At 42.4% G+C, this 20,059-nt stretch overlaps 2 protein-coding genes across 3 annotated transcripts in view; one reads left to right on the top strand and one right to left on the bottom strand.

Annotated features, from left to right (window-relative positions):
- Window positions 1-1,829: 1,829 nt before the first annotated feature.
- Window positions 1,830-11,210, bottom strand: HIGD1A (HIG1 hypoxia inducible domain family member 1A). Its single transcript, XM_062200621.1, has 4 exons — window positions 11,127-11,210; window positions 6,241-6,359; window positions 2,556-2,690; window positions 1,830-1,988 (listed from the first exon to the last, which is right to left on the bottom strand). The coding sequence occupies exons 2-4, from the start codon at window positions 6,335-6,337 to the stop codon at window positions 1,939-1,941; spliced, it is 282 nt and encodes a 93-aa protein (XP_062056605.1). The 5' UTR covers window positions 6,338-6,359; window positions 11,127-11,210; the 3' UTR covers window positions 1,830-1,938.
- ACKR2 (atypical chemokine receptor 2) overlaps window positions 11,185-20,059 on the top strand; it is a 71,695-nt gene continuing 62,820 nt past the window's right edge. Inside the window, exon 1 of one of the 2 annotated variants that reach the window (XM_062200618.1) lies at window positions 11,185-11,237. The gene's annotated coding sequence lies outside the window, so the exon portion shown is untranslated. Of the gene's footprint in view, window positions 11,238-13,068; window positions 13,111-20,059 lie in introns of those variants that run through there. The other variant, XM_062200619.1, reaches the window with a different exon arrangement.

Genomic DNA, 20,059 nt, shown 5'->3' with positions numbered 1-20,059 from the left:
TTGGGTCAGCTCAGCTCTGGCCATTGTGATCATTTGGGGAGTGAACCAGCAGATAGAAGACCTTTCACTCTCTCTAGCTCTACCTCTTTGTAACTTTCAAATAAACTTTTTTTTTTAAAAGAAACAAACAATTGTTAGTATTGCCTAAATGCATTTTATATCCATTCAAAGCTGAGAAAATACTCCTTCGTAATATAGCGTGTTTTATTTGAAAGACAGTTACAGATCTTCCACCTGCTGGTTCACTCCCCAAATGGCCACAATGGCCAGGGCTGGGCCAGGCTAAAGCCAGGAGCCTGGAACTCCATCCAGGTCTCCTATGTGGGTGGCAGTGGCCCAAGTATTTAGGGTATCTTTTGCTGCTTTCTAAGGCACAGTAGCAGGAACCCAGATCAGAAGTGGAACAGCTGTGACGCAAATCTGCTTGTGTGGGATGCCAGCATCATAAGCGGAGGCTTAACCGCTGCATGTGCCACCGTGCTGGCCTCAATGATGTATTTTGAAAGCACTTTCACATAAAGCTACATAGTGATGTATCACCACAGAAGTTACCTAGTCCAAATCTAATTTCATATAGTTTTATGATAACTGTTGTATTCATTTCAAAGGCCAATATTTCAAGTCTCTAATACTTGTTGGCAGCTACCATTTTACTCACCATTCTATATTCTCTATAAACAAAATGCTCTGAAAGAATACACTGTCGTCCTCCTTAAAGGACACTCATCTAAACTGGAAAAAAAAAAAAAAAAAAAAAAGGACTATAGCTCCTCTGAGTTGCTAAGCTCAAATGAAATTATGCAACATTCCTATCTCTTGGGGTTGTTAGGAAGCTTATTGGATATTACACATGTGTAAGTGCTTACACAGTGGGTGGCAGCTATAATTTTTATTTGATACTCTTTAACTCTGGTTCCACCAAAGGTACAAAATATTCTGTGATTCTCTTGGAACTTAATTTCTGTGCTATTCGTTTTCCAAACTGAAATAAATACAAGACATTCAATGTGTTTACTTACTTTAATAACAATATGTAGATCATGCTATCACCATGGAATGTAAGTTCAGGTTAGACAAGAGATTTCACAACTGCAATAGTGTATCCTGTGGTATATCAAAGTTTGTGTATAATGTCTGACCAACCAGCTTGCTCATAAACTATTGATCACTTCCACTGTAGGTAATTTAACATGAGTCTTACACAGAAAATTAAAAAATACTGCACACATTTTGAAAGTGTGAATTTACCTTTGTATCAGCAGTTAAAATACATGATTCTATTTCAAGGTGACATTTAGAAATTATTCTAGTATAACAGCAGCAAAAATATAATTCTGCAGTTTTTACAAAAGAGCTAACCTGGAATCCATAATTAAATTAGTCTCACGTTTACAAGTATGTTTCTGAAATAAATACTACTATGCAGCTGTCTTAAAAGCTTGCTACCTTTTGTGTACACACACACACACATACACACACATTCAGTTGTGGGAGGCTTTACAAATTATATTCCATGAACTTTTTGAAAAAGAGTTCTTTAAGAGATAACCAATCCCAAAAACTGAAATATTCATCCAGTCTATGAGGCAGGCAGAAAAAAGTGAATTAACTGGGTAAACAGGATTCCTTTCCAACACAGGACACTCTGCAGCACTGGCCTACTGTGCTCTTTAGGACTAATTTCATCACAAGGGTTGGGGTGGGGGGAGAACATTTAACACCAGGTGTAAAATGTGACACTGTGTTAGCCTGACTCCCCGAGGGACCTATTAGTGAACTAGTCACTAATAATTTGGTCACGAGGAGGTCCGTATTCAAAATACCATGTATTATTGTCTAAACCCACTCAAATTATTTATTTTCGATATAACACATAACCTCAATATGAGATGTCTAACTAAAGGAAGCATCTCCAACAAGGCCAAGCCAGCATCTCTTCTAAGGTTTAGGTTTCGCCCAGAATTCCTGATACATGGAATAGCCCATACCTAAAGAAAAAGAATACTAGTTAAACATTTGATATTATGACAAATTTTTAAATTTCTTAATAGCTAATGTGGAGTATCTACAAAGGTAACAAAACCCCTTTGCCTTGATAGTTGAAATTTCTAAAACTCTTTTTACAAAGCTTAGTTTCCCAAGTAGCTCAAAGATGCTATGACTAACTCACAATGTTTGAATACTCCTATTTGTTTTTAAAAACAAAGAATATTTAGCTGGAAACTTCAAAAAGGAGTAACTCTTGTTCCATGATACCAGTTAATAAATTATAATGCCACTAAAAGCATGTAATACCTATACTTTAAAATGTCTCTCACAGATAACAGATGTTACCACCAATCCTATTTCTATGTCTAGACTCTTCAATGAAACTATAACTCAGTGATGGACAGGACTACTATTTCTTCTTTCTTTAAAACCTCAGTAGAATATATCATATACAGTAAAACTATGTCACTACTTGAATTACTTGTATTCAATTTTTACACAGGTCATACCCTGTTTTGTTTGTAAAGACATGCTTAATAAATTTGAAATTTCCTGTGCGAACCTACCAAGAGTCATTGCCCCTACAACAAAGCCTTGAGCTGCCACACGCATGTGGATGAGGTGAAGGGACATTTTCGTATTTCCCCTGCTCTTCAGTTTGTACAGTCCATATGCAACAATCGCTGCAAACCCCGCCATTCCTGTAAAACAGTCAAAAGTGTGTAAGGTGCCTGGGGAGGGGATCCAGATGATTCTACCATCAACTGATGTACTTTTACTACAACAAAACAAATGTGGCTAAAGGTATTTTTTATTGTTATTATTTTTATTCATATTTGGTGGCTAAAGGTTTTATCTTGAGTTAGGGAATGAATTTATTCATTTTAATACTATAATTACATTTTTATAATACCCTGAATAACAAGGTAAAGATAATCACCAACACTACAGGAATAGCTGCAGAACTTCCAAATCATTACAAGAAAAATAAAAGAAGGAAACAAAGTATAAATAAAAAATAAAATAGATGGGAGGAAAAAAAACAAAAAGAACTTATTTTACTAAATATAGATGTAGGTTAAACAGAAAACAAATATACATTACAAGAGGATATAATTGAGATATCTGCTCTTCTCAATTAAATTTGAAAATCTGGGTGAAATGAATGATTTCTGAGGAAAATACAAATTAATAAATTCCACAAGAAATGTAAAATCTCTTCATATATCTGTAACAGAAAGAATTAAAAGTATAATCTAAGATTGACTCCTATAAGACTAAAATAGTTTTATAAGCAAGATCTAATAAATTGTAAGGACATTCTCCATTTGTTCCAAAACATTAAAAAGGTGGCAGTACATTTTTTCCAAAACTTTTTTTTTTAGATTTACTTTATTTATTTGAAAGAGTTACAGAGAGAGGTAGAGACAGATAGATCTTCCATCTGCTGGTTTACTCCTCAGATGGCCACAGTGGCCAGAGCCGCGCCTATCAGGAACCAGGAGCCTCCTGGTCTCCCACATGGGTGCAGGGGCCCAAGGATTTGGGCCCCCCTCCATTGTTTTCCCCGGCCACAGTAGAGAGCTGGACCAGAAGAGGAGCAGCTGGGACCAGAACCAGCGCCCACATGGGATGCCTGCGCCTCAGGCCAGGGCTCTAGCCTGCTGCGCTACAGCGCCAGCCCCACAAAACATTTTTTAAGGAAACCTTGATACCAAAACAAAATTAAGATAAAGTGAGAAAAAGCAATATAAATTATGAATATAGATGTAAAATCACTAAACCAGATATATATAAAAATACACATAACAACACAACTAATCAACTGTAAAACTGTATTAGAATAATATGGTTAGTCGTGACTGTTAGACTGTGATTGGGAATTAACTATTGTTTCCACATAAAATATCTTAAGACTTACAACACATTGTGCTTGCACAAGCATTTATCATATTTGTAAGTACTTCTGTTCTTAGACATGTAGTAAGGATGAAATAAAACATATTCTTGCTGCCACCTGAGTTGTCATTTACCTAAATCCCTTCTTTGGGGCCCATAAATTCACATTTATTTACACTGCCCTACTGACAAACACTGGAGCTGCTCTCATTATGCTGCTTTCATAAAGTGCTGCAAATCAATGTGCACACATATCACTAATACTTAATTGTATTTGTGCCAGCACGCTGATGGGCTGGCTTTCCCATACTCCAAACAGCACTACTTCTTATCATCTTTTTTTTCTTACATTTTTGCTACTTTCACAAATATATCTTGTTTAATTCTGTATTTGTTTACTGGTTTAACAAATTTTCATTTTGATTGGCCATTCAGGTTTCCTCTTCTTTGAATTAGCTTGTTGTTTTATATTGCTTATCTCTTCCTAATTGAATTACAATTACTGTATATTTTTAATATTAATTTTTGCTAGGCAGTTAGACAGTGAGAGACAGAAAAATCTTCCTTTTCCGTTGGTTCACCCCTTAAATGGCTGCCATGGCTGGCGTGCTGCGCCAGTCTGAAGCCAGGAGCCAGGTGCTTCCTCCTGGTCTCCCATGCGGGTGCAGGGCCCAAGCACTTGGGCCATCCTCCACTGCCTTCCTGAGCCACAGCAGAGAGCTGGACTAGAAGAGGAGCAACCAGGACAGAATCTGGTGTCAGGGCCTTCTTGACTCCAGAATTTAGGTTCATCTGTTTTTTTTTTTTTTTTTTTAATTATTTTATTTATTTATTTGAGTGGTAGAGTTACAGTGAGAGGGAGAGACAAAGAAAGGTCTTCCATCTGCTGGTTCATTTCCCAAATGGGTGCAATGGCTGGGGCTGAGCTGATCTGAAGCCAGGAGCCAGGTGCTTCTTCCTGGTCTCCCATGTGGGTACAGGGGCCCAAGCATTTGGGCCATCTTCCTCTGCTTTCCCAGGCCATAGCAGAGCTGGATTGGAAGTGGAGCAGCTGGGACTAGAATTGGTGCCCATATGAGATACTGGCGCCGTAGGCTGAGGATTAACCTACTGAGCCATGGCACCGGCCCTAGTTCCTCTATTTCTTTATATTGTTGTTTTAACACTGAGTACTAATCTATCTCTGAGGGTATGATAGGAGGCAAAATCTACTTTTTCTCTTTCCATACAGATGGTTAATTTTTGCATACATTTTGCATTGATCTGAGATGCCAGCAATGTAATATACAAAGCATACCTCATAAGCTAGTATACTTTCATTACTCTATCTTCACACAAAAACCTTATCTGGTACTTTGAAATTGGCCTATCAAATTCCGTAACAGGGTAAAAATGTCCAAGTGGGGTTTATATTTGGATTTCAATGAATTTCTAAATTTTGGGAAAACAGAAACTTTAGAATGTGGTACATATACCAGCTTTCATTTGAATCTTTTTGTGTTCTTTAATTTATAGTTTTAGTTTCCCTAGGTCTTATTAGATACATTACCTGATGCACTCATGAAAGTAATCTTTTATTGGTTCTAGTTATTTTTCATGTTTTTCTCAGATTTCCTATATGCACAGCTCTATAATCTGCAATAGTGCTTCTTTTCAAGTTATGGCTACAGCTTTTTTCATGTCTTATGCAATTATTTGGGATCTCTAGTAATAATAATATCTGTATGTATCCTTTCTTACTTCTGACCTCAAAGTCAATGTTTCTAGTATTTTAACAATTTAATATAATTTATGTTTGTTTTTTGTTTCTGAAATACACTAATTTACTGATATCCTTTCTATGCTGCAAGGCCTTCATGGGCACTGCATTTGTATATGACAGATCCCCAGTAGAACCCTGACACTAAGATTTGGTGGACTTCCCTGGATGGCAGTACTTGACACAACATTGCTGGAAGAATTAAGTGCACCCCATGTGACTCCACTGGAAGGGAAAACCCGAAAGCTTGTGCATTATGTCTCCTAGACTTTATCCCATAAGCTTTTGCTTTAATCTGTGTGCTTCCAATGTAATAAACCCCAACTATGAATTTAATAGTTTTCTTAAGCCTAATAGGTCCTAAGAGTAGTCTTGGAGTCTACTGTTCAGTGAAATAGTCAATAAAACAAGACTAAATACACACAGAACACTTTTATAAGATTTTTATCATGCCAATTGTGGTAAATTGTAACATAACAAAAAATATTTGAAAGTAAATTCTTTCAGGATATGCTAGATGAACAAGCTTACCAGGTCTCTATTGTTTCACACTTACAGCCAACTAATTATTAGAATGTCAAAGTCAAATTTACCAATGGGGACAAAGGGCGCCTCTTTAGCTTTTCGGATAAGTTTGGATCCCTGATCTTCATCATATGAAGAAAGAGAAACATCTGTATTGGTTGACATATTGGTTGTTTGAAGAATCTTCCTGAAAGAGAATTTCTATGAGATTCTCTAAGTAAAAATGTCTATAATGATTAATACCCATAATTAAAATATTCTACTTTTCCATGAAAACACAGGTGTGTTATCCATGAACTTTAAAAGCTATTTTAAAAAATTCACTATTCTTAGCTGGTAGCTACTTTTAGGGAGTTATTTATTTGAAAGGCAGAGTTACAGAGACGCGGAGGCAGAGAGATAAGGAAAGGGAGAGGAGGGGGAGAGATAAAGGGAGAGAGATCTTCCACCTGCTGGTTCACTCCCCAAATGGCCACAGTGGCTGCAGCTGGCCAGACAGAAGCCAGGAACAAGGAGCTTCATCCGGTCTCCCACAGGGTGCAGGGGCCCAACCACTTGGACCATCTTCTGCTGCTTTTCCAGGTACATCAGCAGAGAGCTGGATCAAAAGTAGATCAGCCAGGACTCAAACTGGTGCCCATATGGGATGCCACACTGCAAATGGCTACTTAATCTGTTACATCATAACACCGGCCCCTATCAGATTATCTACTTCATTTTATTTCTTTTAAGATTCATTTATTTATTTGAAAGCTACAGTTAGAGAGAAATCTTGAAGCTGCTGGTTTACTCCCCAAATGGCTGCAACAGCAGGAGCTGGGCCAATCTAAAGCTAGGAAACAGAAGCTTCTGCCACGTCTCCCACATGGATGCAGGGGCCCAGGTGCTTGAACCATCTTCCACTGCTTTCCCAGGTGCATTAGCAGGGAGCTGGATAGTAAGTGGAGCAGCTGGGACTCGAACTGGTGTTTACATGGGATGTCATTACCTTCTATGCCACAGGGCTGGCCCCCCTACCATACTAAAAATAGTGAAATTAAAAACAAAAAAACAAAAAAACAAACTTCTATCAGTTAAGACAGTAGCTATTTTCTAGCTATCCTCCTTCTTAATCAACTTCAACTGGACAACTTTCCAACCAAAATGATGATTCCTATTGCTTCATCAATATGTTGGAAAATCCTACTAAGCATTTTTAAGTGTAGTTAATGGCAGTCTTTATTGCTTTCAAATGCTGACTTATTAATCTTCTGGCTTCAATTCTCACCTCTGAGCAGCTTTCAACCTATTATACTAATTTCTGTTATCAATGGTGATTGTTTCTGGGAAAAGGATAACAGTTATCCTGAACAGTCAAAATTTCTACCTACTTCATTATTTATTCCCTTTAGGGACAAAGCTTTTCATTTTAAATAACGATGCTAGAAATTCTTCCTTTTAAACCTAATTTGTAGTCAATTCAACGTAAGATAGTGTTTTAGTTTTTTATATTATTACCTAGGGTTATCACTGTTAATATCACTGTAGCACAAAACTGAACTACCCTCAGGGCCACCTGAATGAATGAATTTTAAGTTTACATGTGCCTTCCTTTTTATATACCTTGCATTCCCTAGCTTCCCCCTTAAAATGCTCTACCTTCTTTTTATATTATTCCTTTAAATGGTATTCAAAAGGCAATAAACTAGCCTGATAGTTATATAATAGGAACAGACATTACCACAGAGAGCAAAGTCTCCTTTCTTCCATTTTAGTCATCTGTTCTCAGGAAGTTAACAGGCATTTATTTCATCACAGTGAGACAGTAAATTCAGTTCTACCTTAGTCAAAACAATGTGTACACTTTTTTCATCCCTATCACAACAGCACTCATTCAATACCTTTCTTTTTTTCAAAGATTTATCTATTTATTTGAAAGTCAGAGTTACAGAGAGGGAGGGAGAGGCAGACAAATTTTCCATTCATTGGTTCACTCCCCAGATGGCCACAACAGCCTGCACTGGGCTATGCAGAAGTCAGGAGCTTCACATTGGTCTCCCACATGGGTGGGAGGGGCCCAAACATCTGGGCCACCTTCTGCAGCTTTTCCCAGGCCATTAGCAGGAAGCTGGATAAGAAGTGGAGCAGCAGTGCCCATGTGGTATGTTGGTATCACAGGCAACGGCTTTACACTACTATACCCAAAGGGCTGCCACAGTTCATTGCCTTTCTATTCAAGGAGAGGCTAGTGACAGATAAGATTTTCAAAGAAAATGCAAATCAAGAGGGGGTGTGGGGGGGAGGATGCTAGTTTGAAAAGTGATTTATCCCTCTAAGCCCCCACCCAATTGAGCGGAGTCAATCCCATCATCTGACAGAAAAGAAAACCTTGGCTAGATAGGAGAACACTCCATTAGAACTAGACTTCTTTTTGTATATTTTATTTTTTTCCAACTAAATGAACTCCCTACTTATTGAGCTTTTACTTTGTACCAGGTCCATAAGCTCAAGGTTCATTATGCTCATTGAAAATCTAAAGAGATTAAAACATGAGTAATAACACAAACAGTGACTCAAAAATTAGTTATTTTAAAAAACTGGGATGACAGTGTAACAAGACAATGAAGACTGAATTTAGAGGGGTATGGCCTTCTAGCCAAAGGTTTGGGAAGTTTCACAGAGAAAGAGTTGAGATTGGCTTTGAAGAAACTGCATAAATGGACTGGATGGAGGGATTTAACATTACATTTATTTCAGAATGGAATGTTTTTTAGTTGTCTTCATACCCAATTGCAAGCTTCTCAGAGATATAACTGTGTTTATCACAAATATCCTTTCCAACTCCCTCCCTAGCCTCCCATTCTAACCACATCATTTTATTTGCTCTGTATACCTCCAAGCCTTTGCACAAGCTGATTCCTCTGCTAATAACACCTTTCCTCTTTTTCCCACATTGCCCATCCTCTTCAGATCATTTTTCCTAGCTCTCTCATTTCTTCAGGTTCCTATCTGAACAGACCTCTGGGAAATCTTCTGACTGCCTAAGTTTATGACAGGTGCTTTGGTTACGCAGTAATAGGACCCAGCACTTTCTCTATGGTAACCCTCCCAACAGCCTGCTTAGTTAAACTGTTTCTTTTGCTAGAATTTCCTGAAGTCAGAGGCCTCTACCTGCCCTGCTTAAATCTATCTCCACTGCCTGGCACAATGCCCTTTATTCATTAAGTATACCACAAAATGTTTGCTTAATAAATTTAAGTTATATTTCTGAACAATTAGAATTATTCTCAGGTAATTTATCTAGGAATACTTACTGAAAAATAGCAATCATCCACATTTGTAAAGTTTAATCAGTAAGAAAAATGACAAGCTGTAGGTACCTAAATGCTCATTTCTTGTATAATTCTTATGTTGTACCTATTAAAGGAGAAACAAGTGGAACCTGAGCAGCTCCCGGTTTCTTGCAGACACAGAGATAAAAACTATCATCGACCACAATCCACATAACACTAGAAGCTTCGATATAAAAGCATGTTTCCCTCCCTTAGCCTTAATTCTCTTAAACTAAGAAATCACTTGGGGATTGTCCTTAAAAGCAGGGAAGTGGTTTTCTAATCATCTCACTCCTGGATGACTGTAGTTGTCTAACCAGTCGACAGAGCACCAAGTGTTTCCCCTCCTTGCAGGAGGAAGGGGATGCTTTCTGTACAACAGAAGAAAACCTGCGTTCTGGGTTCTTCACCCTCCGAAGCTTGTACAGATGGGGCATCTGATCTGACTTTCACAAAGCAGCCTCTGGGGTAGCAATCAGGATGTGGGGGATGTGGTTATTACTCCCTTTAAAGAACTAATGATAACCCCTTTCTGATCCAGAACACTTCAGGTGCACATTTCAAGATAAAATGGGGCGGCCTTGTGGCATAGTGGGCTCCGGTCCAGCTCCCTGCTAACAGCCTGGGAAAAGCAGCCGAGGATGGCCCAAGTGCTGGGGGTCCCTGCCACCCACGTGGGAGACCCAGAGGAAGCTCCTGGCTTCAGCCATCTGTGGAGTGAACCAGTGGATGGAAGATCTCCCCCTCTTTTTTTCTCAAACTCCGACTTTGAAACACATACATAAATCTCTTTAAATAAAAAATTTAAGAAAAAGATGCTTAAAAAAAAAAAGTTAAAGGGACTGATGTGAAAAGGTTTTTCACTAACACCACTGCTGAGTGTTCCTAAATGACTGCTTTCTCATCCGCCCACAGCACATGACCCAGAAAGCCGAAGAGATGCGCCGGACAGCCAGACGTTCGGCGCCTCGGGAGAACTGGAATTCTTCGGTGAGTTTAGTAAAATACTAGGGAGGGCTCTCCCAAAGGCACAGGAACACTGAGCCCGAGTGCTGAATCACTGTGGCTGCCCCCAGTTCTGCAGGGCCCGGAGCTTTGTAAAAGCCTCCCCGGCAGGGGTCCGCGCGCGGGTGCCTCCCTGGGGCCCGAGGCCTGCTCGCCCTCGCCGGGCAGGCGGAGAGGGTGCACGGGCGACCACGGCCGGGAGGTCCTCGGGCTTCTCGCCGTCCGCCGCGCCTCTCCCCCCGTGACCTTGTCAGGATTCCCGTGGCCGGAGCCCCGCTCGCTCTGCCCGGCCCCACGCCGCGCCGGCCGCGGGCTCCCGAGGTGGGCGCCGGCAGCACCCCGCCTCCCCGCCTCTCGCCCAGTACGCCCCAGCCGCGAGTCTTCCCCACTCGGGGCGCTCAATCCACAGGCCTCCGCTCCGTGCGCTCGCCGCTCCAAGTCCGCGGGCCCTGTCCTCCGACCCCACACCTGCCACGATCCTCAAGGTCGGGCCTGGGCCGCGCCAGCTACACCTCGCCCCCGTCACTCCAGTCGCGGCCGCCTGGCCCCCAACTCTCCCAAGGCCCTCTGGCTGCCCCCACTTCTTCCCTCCCCGCAGCCGGGTGCCCAGATCTCACAGTACTCCATGCTTCACTTACCGACAGCAACAACCCCAAAAACCCTCCAACCGGCTTCTGGCCCAACCGCGCGCGCCGCATCCGGCAGGCTTCTCCCCGTCCCGCCCACCGCCGGATCCAGCCAATCAGAAGGTAGGACACAGCACACGGGCGCCCCGGCGCCGGCCGGCTGTGCGCGTGCGTGCGCGCGTGCGCGCGGGCGGGCGGGGCTGCCCGGAGAGGGCTCCGGATTGGCTGCGGCGGCGTGCGGGTGGGGCCGGTCCCCGGCTTTTGCGTGCGGATCGAGTGGGACGTGCGCGCTGGGCGTCCCGGTTCGTGTCAGGTCACCTGAGTGGTCCTGGCCCATGTCCCCGGAGGGCCTCAGATTTCTCTCGCCCTTTTCCCCTCGGGCAGGGCTGGGGTGAGGGGTTTGGGCCGCGGGGGGTCCTCTGGGGCCCGGGGCTGGGGTGGCAGCACGCGCCTGTCCTAGGGGCGCTGACGGGCCGCGGGGCGCTCCTCCCTCCTGGGACCGTCTGCGGGGAAGGAGCGCCGTGGGCCGCCCGGGGTGGGGCCCTTCCGGTGCCCTGCATTCTTTTTTTTTTTTTTTTTTCATTTATTAAACTTTTATTTAATGAATATAAATTTCCAAAGTACAACTTATGGGTTACAATGGCTTCCACCCTCCCATAACTTCCCTCCCACCCGCAACCCTCCCCTTTCCCGCTCCCTCTCCCCTTCCAATCACCTCAAGATTCATTTTCAATTCTCTTTATATACAGAAGATCAGTTTAGTATATATTAGGTAAAGATTTCAATAGTTTGCCCCCATATAGCAACACAAAGTGAAAAAAAATACTGTTGGAGTACTAGTTATAGCATTAAATAACAGTGTACAGCACATTAAAGACAGAGATCCTACATAATATTTTTTTAAAAAATTAATTTTCTATGCCATTTCCAATTTAACACCAGGTTTTTTTTTTAATTTCCAATTATCTTTATGTACAGAAGATCGATTTAGTATATAATTAGTAAAGATCTCATCAGTTTGTACCCACACAGAAACACAAAGTGTAAAAATACTGTTTCAGTACTAGTTATAGCATCACTGCACATTAGACAACACATTAAGGACAGATCCCACATGGGATGTAAGTACACAGTGACTCCTGTTGCTGACTTAACAATTTGACACTCCTGTTCATGGCGTCAGTAATCTCCCTAGGCTCTAGTCATGAGTTGCCAGGGCTATGGAAGCCTTTAGAGTTCGCTGACTTTGATCTTATTCCGATAGGGTCATAGTCAAAGTGGAAGTTCTCTCCTCCCTTCAGAGAAAGGTACCTCCTTCTTTGATGGCCCCGTTCTTTCCACTGGGATCTCACTCACAGAGATCTTTCATTTAGGTCTTCTTTTTTTTTTTTTTTTTTTTTTTTCTTTTCCATGGTATCTTGGCTTTCCATGCCTACAATACTCTCATGGACTCTTCAGCCAGATCCGAATGCCTTAAGGGCTGATTCTGAGGCCAGAGTGTTGTTTAGGACATCTGCCATTCTATGAGTCTGCTGTGTATCCCGCTTCCCGTGCTGGATCCTTCTCTCCCTTTTTGATTCTATCAGTTAGTATTAGCAGACACTTGTCTTGTTTGTGTGATCCCTTTGACTCTTAGACCTGTCAGAGCCATCAGTTGTGAACTGAAATTGATCACTTGGACTAGTGAGATGGCATTGGTACTTGCCACCTTGATGGGATTGTATTGGAATCCCCTGGCACATTTCTAACTCCACCATTTGGGGCAAGTCCGATTGAGCATGTCCCAAATTGTACATCTCCTCCCTCTCTTTTTCCACTTTTATATTTAACAGGGATCACTTTTCAGTTAACATTTAAACACCTAAGAATAATTGTGGGTTAATTACAGAGTTCAACCACTAGTACCAGAACAACAACAACAGCAACAACAACAACAAATACTAAAAAGGATAAAGTATTACATTGTGCATCCAGAGTCAGGACAAGAGCTGATCAGGTAGGTCATTGTTTCTTATAGTGTCCATTTCACTTCAACAGGTTTCCCCTTTGGTGCTCAGTTGTCACCGATCAGGGAAAACAAATGACATTTGTCTCTTTGGGACTGGCTTAATTCACTCAGCATGATGTTTTCCAGATTCCTCCATCTTGTTGCAAATGACGGGATTTCATTGTTTCTGCTGCTGTATAGTATTCTATGGAGTACATGTCCCATAATTTCTTTATCCAGTCTACTGTTGATGGGCATTTGGGTTGGTTCCAGGTCTTAGCTATTGTGAATTGAGCTGCAATAAACATTAATGTGCAGATGGCTTTTTTATTAGCCAAATTAATTTCCTTTGGGTAAATTCCAAGGAGTGGGATGGCTGGGTTGTATGGTAGGGTTATGTTCAGGTTTCTGAGGAATCTCCAGACTGACTTCCATAGTGGCTTAACCAGTTTGCATTCCCACCAACAGTGCCGGTGCCCTGCATTCTAATGGGGCAGCCCAAATGGCGACCACGGATGAGTCGTGAGGGCTAGGACCTCGCCCGGCCAAGGGAGGGGTCTCTGCGGAGGAAGTGTGCAGCCCCGGCGTGGCCTCGGACTTCCCGGACAGGGCTCCTGGTTAGCACCTAGACTAGGTAACCAGTCACCATAGGTGACTGTACCCTGGAGGTATCTGACGTAATTAGAGCTCCCTCCCCCATCCCATAGAGCACAAACCAAGGCAGGCTGCAAACTGCCGTGTCACATAGCTGCTGGGCAGCAGATGCCGCGGGCTGAGGATTTTGAAAGTAAAAAACCTAAGACATGTAGGAAATACTCATACCATGGATGATAGACTAAGCATCCCGTGCCTTGACCGCGCGGTAGCTTCCAGCTCCTGGAAGGCACGTACGTATGTTGTCTGGTTCTGCTGTCTCCTTGAACTCTTATTGTGCTCAGAAAGACAAAACCCCTCGCTTTAACTAGAAGCCTTAGAAAACAAGTAGGGACAATCTGGTACTCTTTCAGGGAAATTAAAACGAAAGAGCCTGGCCGCCCAGTACAGAGGTAAGCCAGAAGTCAGCAAGTCCCTACATGGCAGAAGTAACAGCAGCAGTGATCAGAGTTCCTGAAGGGAACTTAAACACATCGCCAAGATAATGTCAGTTAATTTGTTAATCTCCAGAGAAATAGGGATTATACAGACCTGAGTGCAAGTTTGACCTTAATTTCTTAAAATGTCACTTTAATTTTAAAGTGAGATAATGGTAGTGATGCTTAGTGAGGAAATATGTGTAGTGTCTGCCATTGCTTTAAAAGTCCCTGTGCCGTGGAGAGCGTAACAAGGCGGACTCTACTCAGGGTGCTCACACAGTAAGGATATGCACCTGTCACACAAAAGTCATCAAATGGCAAGTAGCAGAAGGACAGGACTGTAACTGGAAATTTTGATCTACATGATTAGCATGCCGTAACGATTTTTAGGACATGGAAAAGAAGGGAAATAGATTTTTTTTAAAAAAAAGATTTATTTATTTAAAAGGCAGAGTTGCAGAGAAAGAGAGAGTTCTTCCATCTGATGATTCACTCCCCAGATGGCTGCAACGGCCGGAGCTGGGCCAATCCAAAGCCAGGAGCCAAGAGCTTCCTAGGGTCTCCCATGTGGGTGCAGGGGCCCAAGCACTTGGGCTATGTTCGGCTTTCCCAGGTCATAACAGAGAACTGGATCAGAAGTGGAGCAGCCAGAACTAGAACCGACACCCATGTGAGATATCAGCACTGCAGGCGCAGATTTACCTGCTATGCCATGGTGCTGGCCCCAAGGGAAATGGATTTTTATACACAAACTAGGACTCAGTACCGTTAATATTAAATATATATATACAAGGGACAGTGTTTGGTCTAGGGGTCAAGATGCTGGTCAGGACGTCCATGTTCCCATCAGTTTCACCAAAATCCAGGTTCCTGGTGATGCAGACCTTGGGGAGCAGCTGTGATTGCTCAGATCACTACTCCTGCTTCCCAGATGGGAGACCTGCATTGAGTTCCTGGTTCCCACCTGAAGGCTCAGCTGTTGCAGACTTTTGGGTAGTGAACCAGCCAATGGGAGGGGTCTCTTTCTGCCTCTCACTATTTAACAGACACATACATGAGAAAGAGAGTTTAGATAAATTCTGAGATGACAGGTGCCAACTCTACAGTTTCAACTGCATGGAAGATGCACACTTGTCTCCCAGAATCTCCCAAAGCTATTAGAAACTATTTTGCAGAATTGTCATTGGTTTGACCTACTTTGAAAGGATGTGGGTTGTACAGGAGAAGAAGGGCTCCTCTTTTGACAAAATTGTAACAACCCTGTCAGTTTGGGTTAAGGGAGAAAACCTGAACAGAGAAAAGGGAAGGATAAACCACAGGAAATTAGACAACAATGTTGACATAGGCAGTTCCTCAGTTTCAAGTAATGTATCATTTTGTTTTAAGATTTATTTTATTTATTTGAAAGACAGAGTTACAGAGAGAGTTAGAGCTAGAGAGAGAGAGAGGTCTTATATTCCGTAGGTTCACACCCCAACTGCCAGAGTTGAGCTGATCCGAGGCCATGAGCCAGGAGGAGCTTCTTCTGGGTCTCCCACGTGGATGCAGGGACCCAAATACTTGGGCCATCTTCCACTGCTTTCCCAGGCCATAGCAGAGAGCTGGATTGGAAGAGGAGCAGCCAGGACTCGAAGCAGCACCCATATAGGATGCTGGCGCTGCAGGCTGGGGCTTTACCCTCTGCACCACAGCACCAGCCCTGTATTGTTTCATTTTCAGATTAATACCATTTTTGGATTGGTTGCAAAATTAGTAAACCTTTACTTCTGTCTATTGCTACGCAGTTAAATAGTGAATTAGGGATGGGGCTTGAAACAAAGCATCTTTTGCTGAAACTAATTTAAAGACTGGGTAAGTTGGTGGACCAGCTTCACTTCCTTGTTCTTGTGAAACAAAAATTCTTTCTCTCACAGTTGTAGACTGCATTATAGCCCTTGCAAGGCTAACAGTAATACATTTGGTGAGACAGATCCTCAATGAAATTAGTGGGATGGATACAGTTTCTTTGCCAGATGGTCACACCTTTAAAAGTATGAAATCATTAAAAATCCAAAGACACAGCAGACTGAGCCACCCCGAAAGCTTTAGGCCAGAGGACGTGAGGACCCGATTCCAGGCACGTGTGTTGACAGAGAGTTTTTGGACCCTGTGCATGTGTCCATTCCTTTTCTAGCATATTGGATGCCCCAGTCTTCATCCGTTATTTCCATGCTGACAACTATAGTTTTCATGAAAGTGGAAGGCTCCCGTCCTTGGTTAGCCATTAGGGTCCTGTCACTTCTTAGCCCCTTCCTTTTTTGAGGATTTCTTAGTTCTTGTCCCTGTCCCTTACGTGCATTTAGTTATCCGTTACTTACATGAGAGCATGCAGCCCTGCCTGCACCAAGCTACTTTTTGATGAGCAACCGATATGATCCCCTGTGCCACCCTCCTTTGCCTTTAGAACCTGTTTGAAATCTGTAAGACCTCAGGGTACAAATTCAGGAATTCAGCTTTGTGTTTCCCAGGCTGTAGCTCTAAACAAGCTCAAGTAAATTCTTGTTTTATTTTTAAGATTTATTTATTTATTTGAAAGGCAGAGTTACAGAGAGGCAGAGAGAGACCGGTCTTCCATTCACTGGTTCATTCCCCAAATGGCTGCAATGGCCATAGCTGGGCCCATCCAAAGCCAGGAGCCAGGAGTTTCTTCCAGGTCTCCCACGTGGGTGCAGGGGCCCAAACACTTGGGCCATCCTCTGCTGCTTTCCCAGGCCGTAGCAAAGAGCTGGATCAGAAGTGGAGCAGCCCATATGGGATGCTCGCACTACAGGCGGCGGCTTTACCCACAGTGCCACAGCTCTGGCCTCAAGTAAATTCTTGATTCTTAATCAATTTGTGCCTTAGTTTCTCTTAAGGGTTAACAAAAGTTTGCTTTATGAGACAAAGTATAAATGTTTAGGAAAGGTTTAACACATTGTTGAGTTTTTTTTTTTTCCTAAAGATTTAGTCTTAGTGATTAAAGAAGCCTTAAAGATTATCTAGTCCATTCCCGTTCTTTCCAGGAGAATACAGATTTTTGAGAAGTATTTTGAGAAATGGTGGATGTTTTGGAGGGAAGACACAGTCAGAATCTGAGTAACAGCCCTGCTGAGAACCAGCGTGGCACTCTGTCTGCTTGATTACTTTTCCAGCTCCTGGATTAGACCTCAGTGTTGGAATGCAGCTTAAAACCAGAAATCTTCACTAAAGGTGATTGGGTTGTTTTCAGCCTTCTTTGGATTCTGATCCTAGGTTTGATGACATGATTGATTCAAACAGTTACATAATGTGAACAATGCTGTTGTTGGATTTTAAAATTTTTTTTATTTTTTAATTAATTAATTTATTTATTGGACAGGCAGAGTGGAGAATGAGAGAGAGAGACAGAGAGAAAGGTCTTCCTTTTTGCCGTTGGTTCACCCTCCAATGGCCGCTGTGGCCGGCTCATCGTGCTGATCCGAAGCCAGGAGCCAGGTGCTTCTCCTGGTCTCCCATGCGGGTGCAGGGCCCAAGCACTTGGGTCATCCTCCACTGCCTTCCCGGGCCATAGCAGAGAGCTGGCCTGGAAGAGGGGCAACCGGGATAGAATCCGGTGCCCCAACCGGGACTAGAACCCGATGTGCCGGCGCCGCAAGGCGGAGGATTAGCCTGTTAAGCCACGGCGCCGGCCTGTTGTTGGATTTGATCAATATAAAGCTCTGTGATTTGGCACTAGGGCCACTGAAATAAAACATGACCAACTAAAGCAGAATAATTTGCAAGTAAGAATTTAGTATGAGCTCCTTTTTGGTTTTGCTTTAATCTGTTTTTAGGTAAGTTCATAACAGTAGATGATACCAGCTTAAATCCTTGGTTCAGTTCACCCCATATCACCTATGCTAGAAATACCTAAGAATTTGTGTTTCTCACACAATATTGCCTTTCTTTTCTGTATCATTCATGTGTTTCACTGTTTCATAGGATAACAACTCCCACTGCCATATTTATTATGAAGTTGAATTTTGTTTCTCAAGCTCTACTAAGGAGTAAAACATGACATTTGTTCATAGTAACTTTTTTTTAAAGATTTTTCATACCATTAATATTCTTAAGTCTCATTCTGAGAAACTTGAACTTCCCTTGCAAATTAGAGCAACTTTCCACTTTACCAAAACTTAATGTAATAACCAAGAACAACTTCTGTTTGTGCCAAATTACTTGAGGTTTTGTTGCCCAATTGTGTCAGAATTATCTCTTTTTAAATAGTACATAGAAATCTTGGGAAAGGATGATAAATGCTTAAACATAAAAATCAGATGACACAGAGGAATTTTTTAAAATGGAGATTATTCAGCTACACTTTGTTTTGTCTCATGTTAAAAAGCAGTGCTGACTTATTATGTCTTCATAATGCAAATATAACTGATAACAGATATGCAATGTGTATTATCCTGTTGTCCTTACTATGTGTCATTTTGAAATATGATTGATGCTGAGTCAGAGTTACTTAGGGGCAGGTGTTTGGCACAGTGGTTAAGGTACCACTTGAGATGCCTGCCTCCCAGTTTAGGATACCTGTATTCAACTCTTAGCTCAGCTTCCAAGTCCGGCTTCCTGCTAATGCACACCCTGAGAGCAGCAGGTGATAGCTCAGGTACTTGGGTCCTTGCTATCCATTGGAGACTCGGATTGTGTTCATTCCTCCCAACCTCACCTTGGCCTAACTCCAGTTACTCTGGGCATATGGGGAGTGAAGCAGAGGATGAAAGTTGTCTAGCTGTCTTTCTCTGCCTTTCAAAAATTAAAAAGAAAAATTGCTTAGCTCTCGGACATTAGATCACCCATCTGTAGTTTATAGAAAGGAAAGCAGTATAGAGAGCGTCCACCAGCTGCACTGTCTGCCCCTCTTCACAGGCCCTCTGCGGTTTATCATGCTCCAGTAGCTGGCTATACACGAGCACATACTATTCTAAACTCATGTCTATTTAGGCTGGAGTCCTGCTTAATGCTACAGTACCCTGTTCTTGACCTTCTTAAAATATACCATGTGTGGAACTTTGTTTAAAACAAATGTCAAGCCTTTTGAGAAAATCTGTAGTATCTTCTGGTGCTTTTAAGCCAGATTTGGGAGTTACCATCAGTCTCAGAAAATGTATCTGTGGGGCCTGCTCTGTGGCATAGAGGATAAAGCCATCGTTAGTGAGGATGCCAGTTTGACTCCCGACTGCTCCACTTCTGACCCAGCTCCCTGCTCGTGGCCTGGGAAAAGCTTCAGAAGATGGCCCAAGTCTGTGGGCCCCTGCTACCTAGATAGGAGATCCAGAGGAAGCTCCAGGCTCCTGGCTTCAGCCTGGCCCAGAACTGGCTGTTGCAACCATCTGGGGAGTGAACCAGTAGATAGTGATCTTTCTGTCTCTCCTCTCTCTGTAACTCTTGACTTTCAAAATGAACAAAATAATTTTTTTAAAAAAAGAAAATGTGTATTTGTATGTTACTTGTATTGGATCCTGAAGTTAAAAAAACATATCCTGCACTGAAATAGTTTATAATGTGCGTAGGTAGAAGGAACAGGTGCATAGAAACGGCAGTCTATACATGCTCTGAATGGAATTTCAGGTTAGTATCACAGTGAGCAGAGTAGTTTCAAAGGCTTCTTGGGATTGGGATCTGAATGGGCCTTGAAGGATAAGTAGAGTGTAAATAAACTGGGAGGATATTTCAGAAAGGGCAAACAGTGGGCAGAAAAATAGAGGTGAACAGTGGGAGTGTAGCTCTGTCACAGAGGATGAGCCAGAGTAATGGAAAATAGAGCTGGTTTACAATGGGGAGGTCCTTAAATCCTAATGAAATAACTTGAACAGTATTCTACTAGGCGTCTCGAAGGTTTT

The sequence above is a fragment of the Lepus europaeus genome, chromosome 9 (genome assembly GCF_033115175.1).
Source record: "Lepus europaeus isolate LE1 chromosome 9, mLepTim1.pri, whole genome shotgun sequence".
NCBI classification, from domain to species: Eukaryota; Metazoa; Chordata; class Mammalia; order Lagomorpha; family Leporidae; genus Lepus; species Lepus europaeus.
The sequence above is the reverse complement of the archived record's forward strand: the minus strand, read 5'-3'. Positions and strand labels throughout refer to the sequence as shown.

What these genes read in the sequence shown, in the direction of transcription:
- HIGD1A (XM_062200621.1), bottom strand. Translation starts at nt 6,337, where the DNA reads ATGTCAACCAATACAGATGTTTCTCTTTCTTCATATGATGAAGATCAG. An exon ending in GGCGCCCTTTGTCCCCATTG is followed by an intron (nt 2,691 to 6,240) that starts GTAAATTTGACT and finishes ACTGTTTTACAG; the next exon opens with GAATGGCGGGGTTTGCAGCG. An exon ending in TGTAGGGGCAATGACTCTTG is followed by an intron (nt 1,989 to 2,555) that starts GTAGGTTCGCAC and finishes CTTTTTCTTTAG; the next exon opens with GTATGGGCTATTCCATGTAT.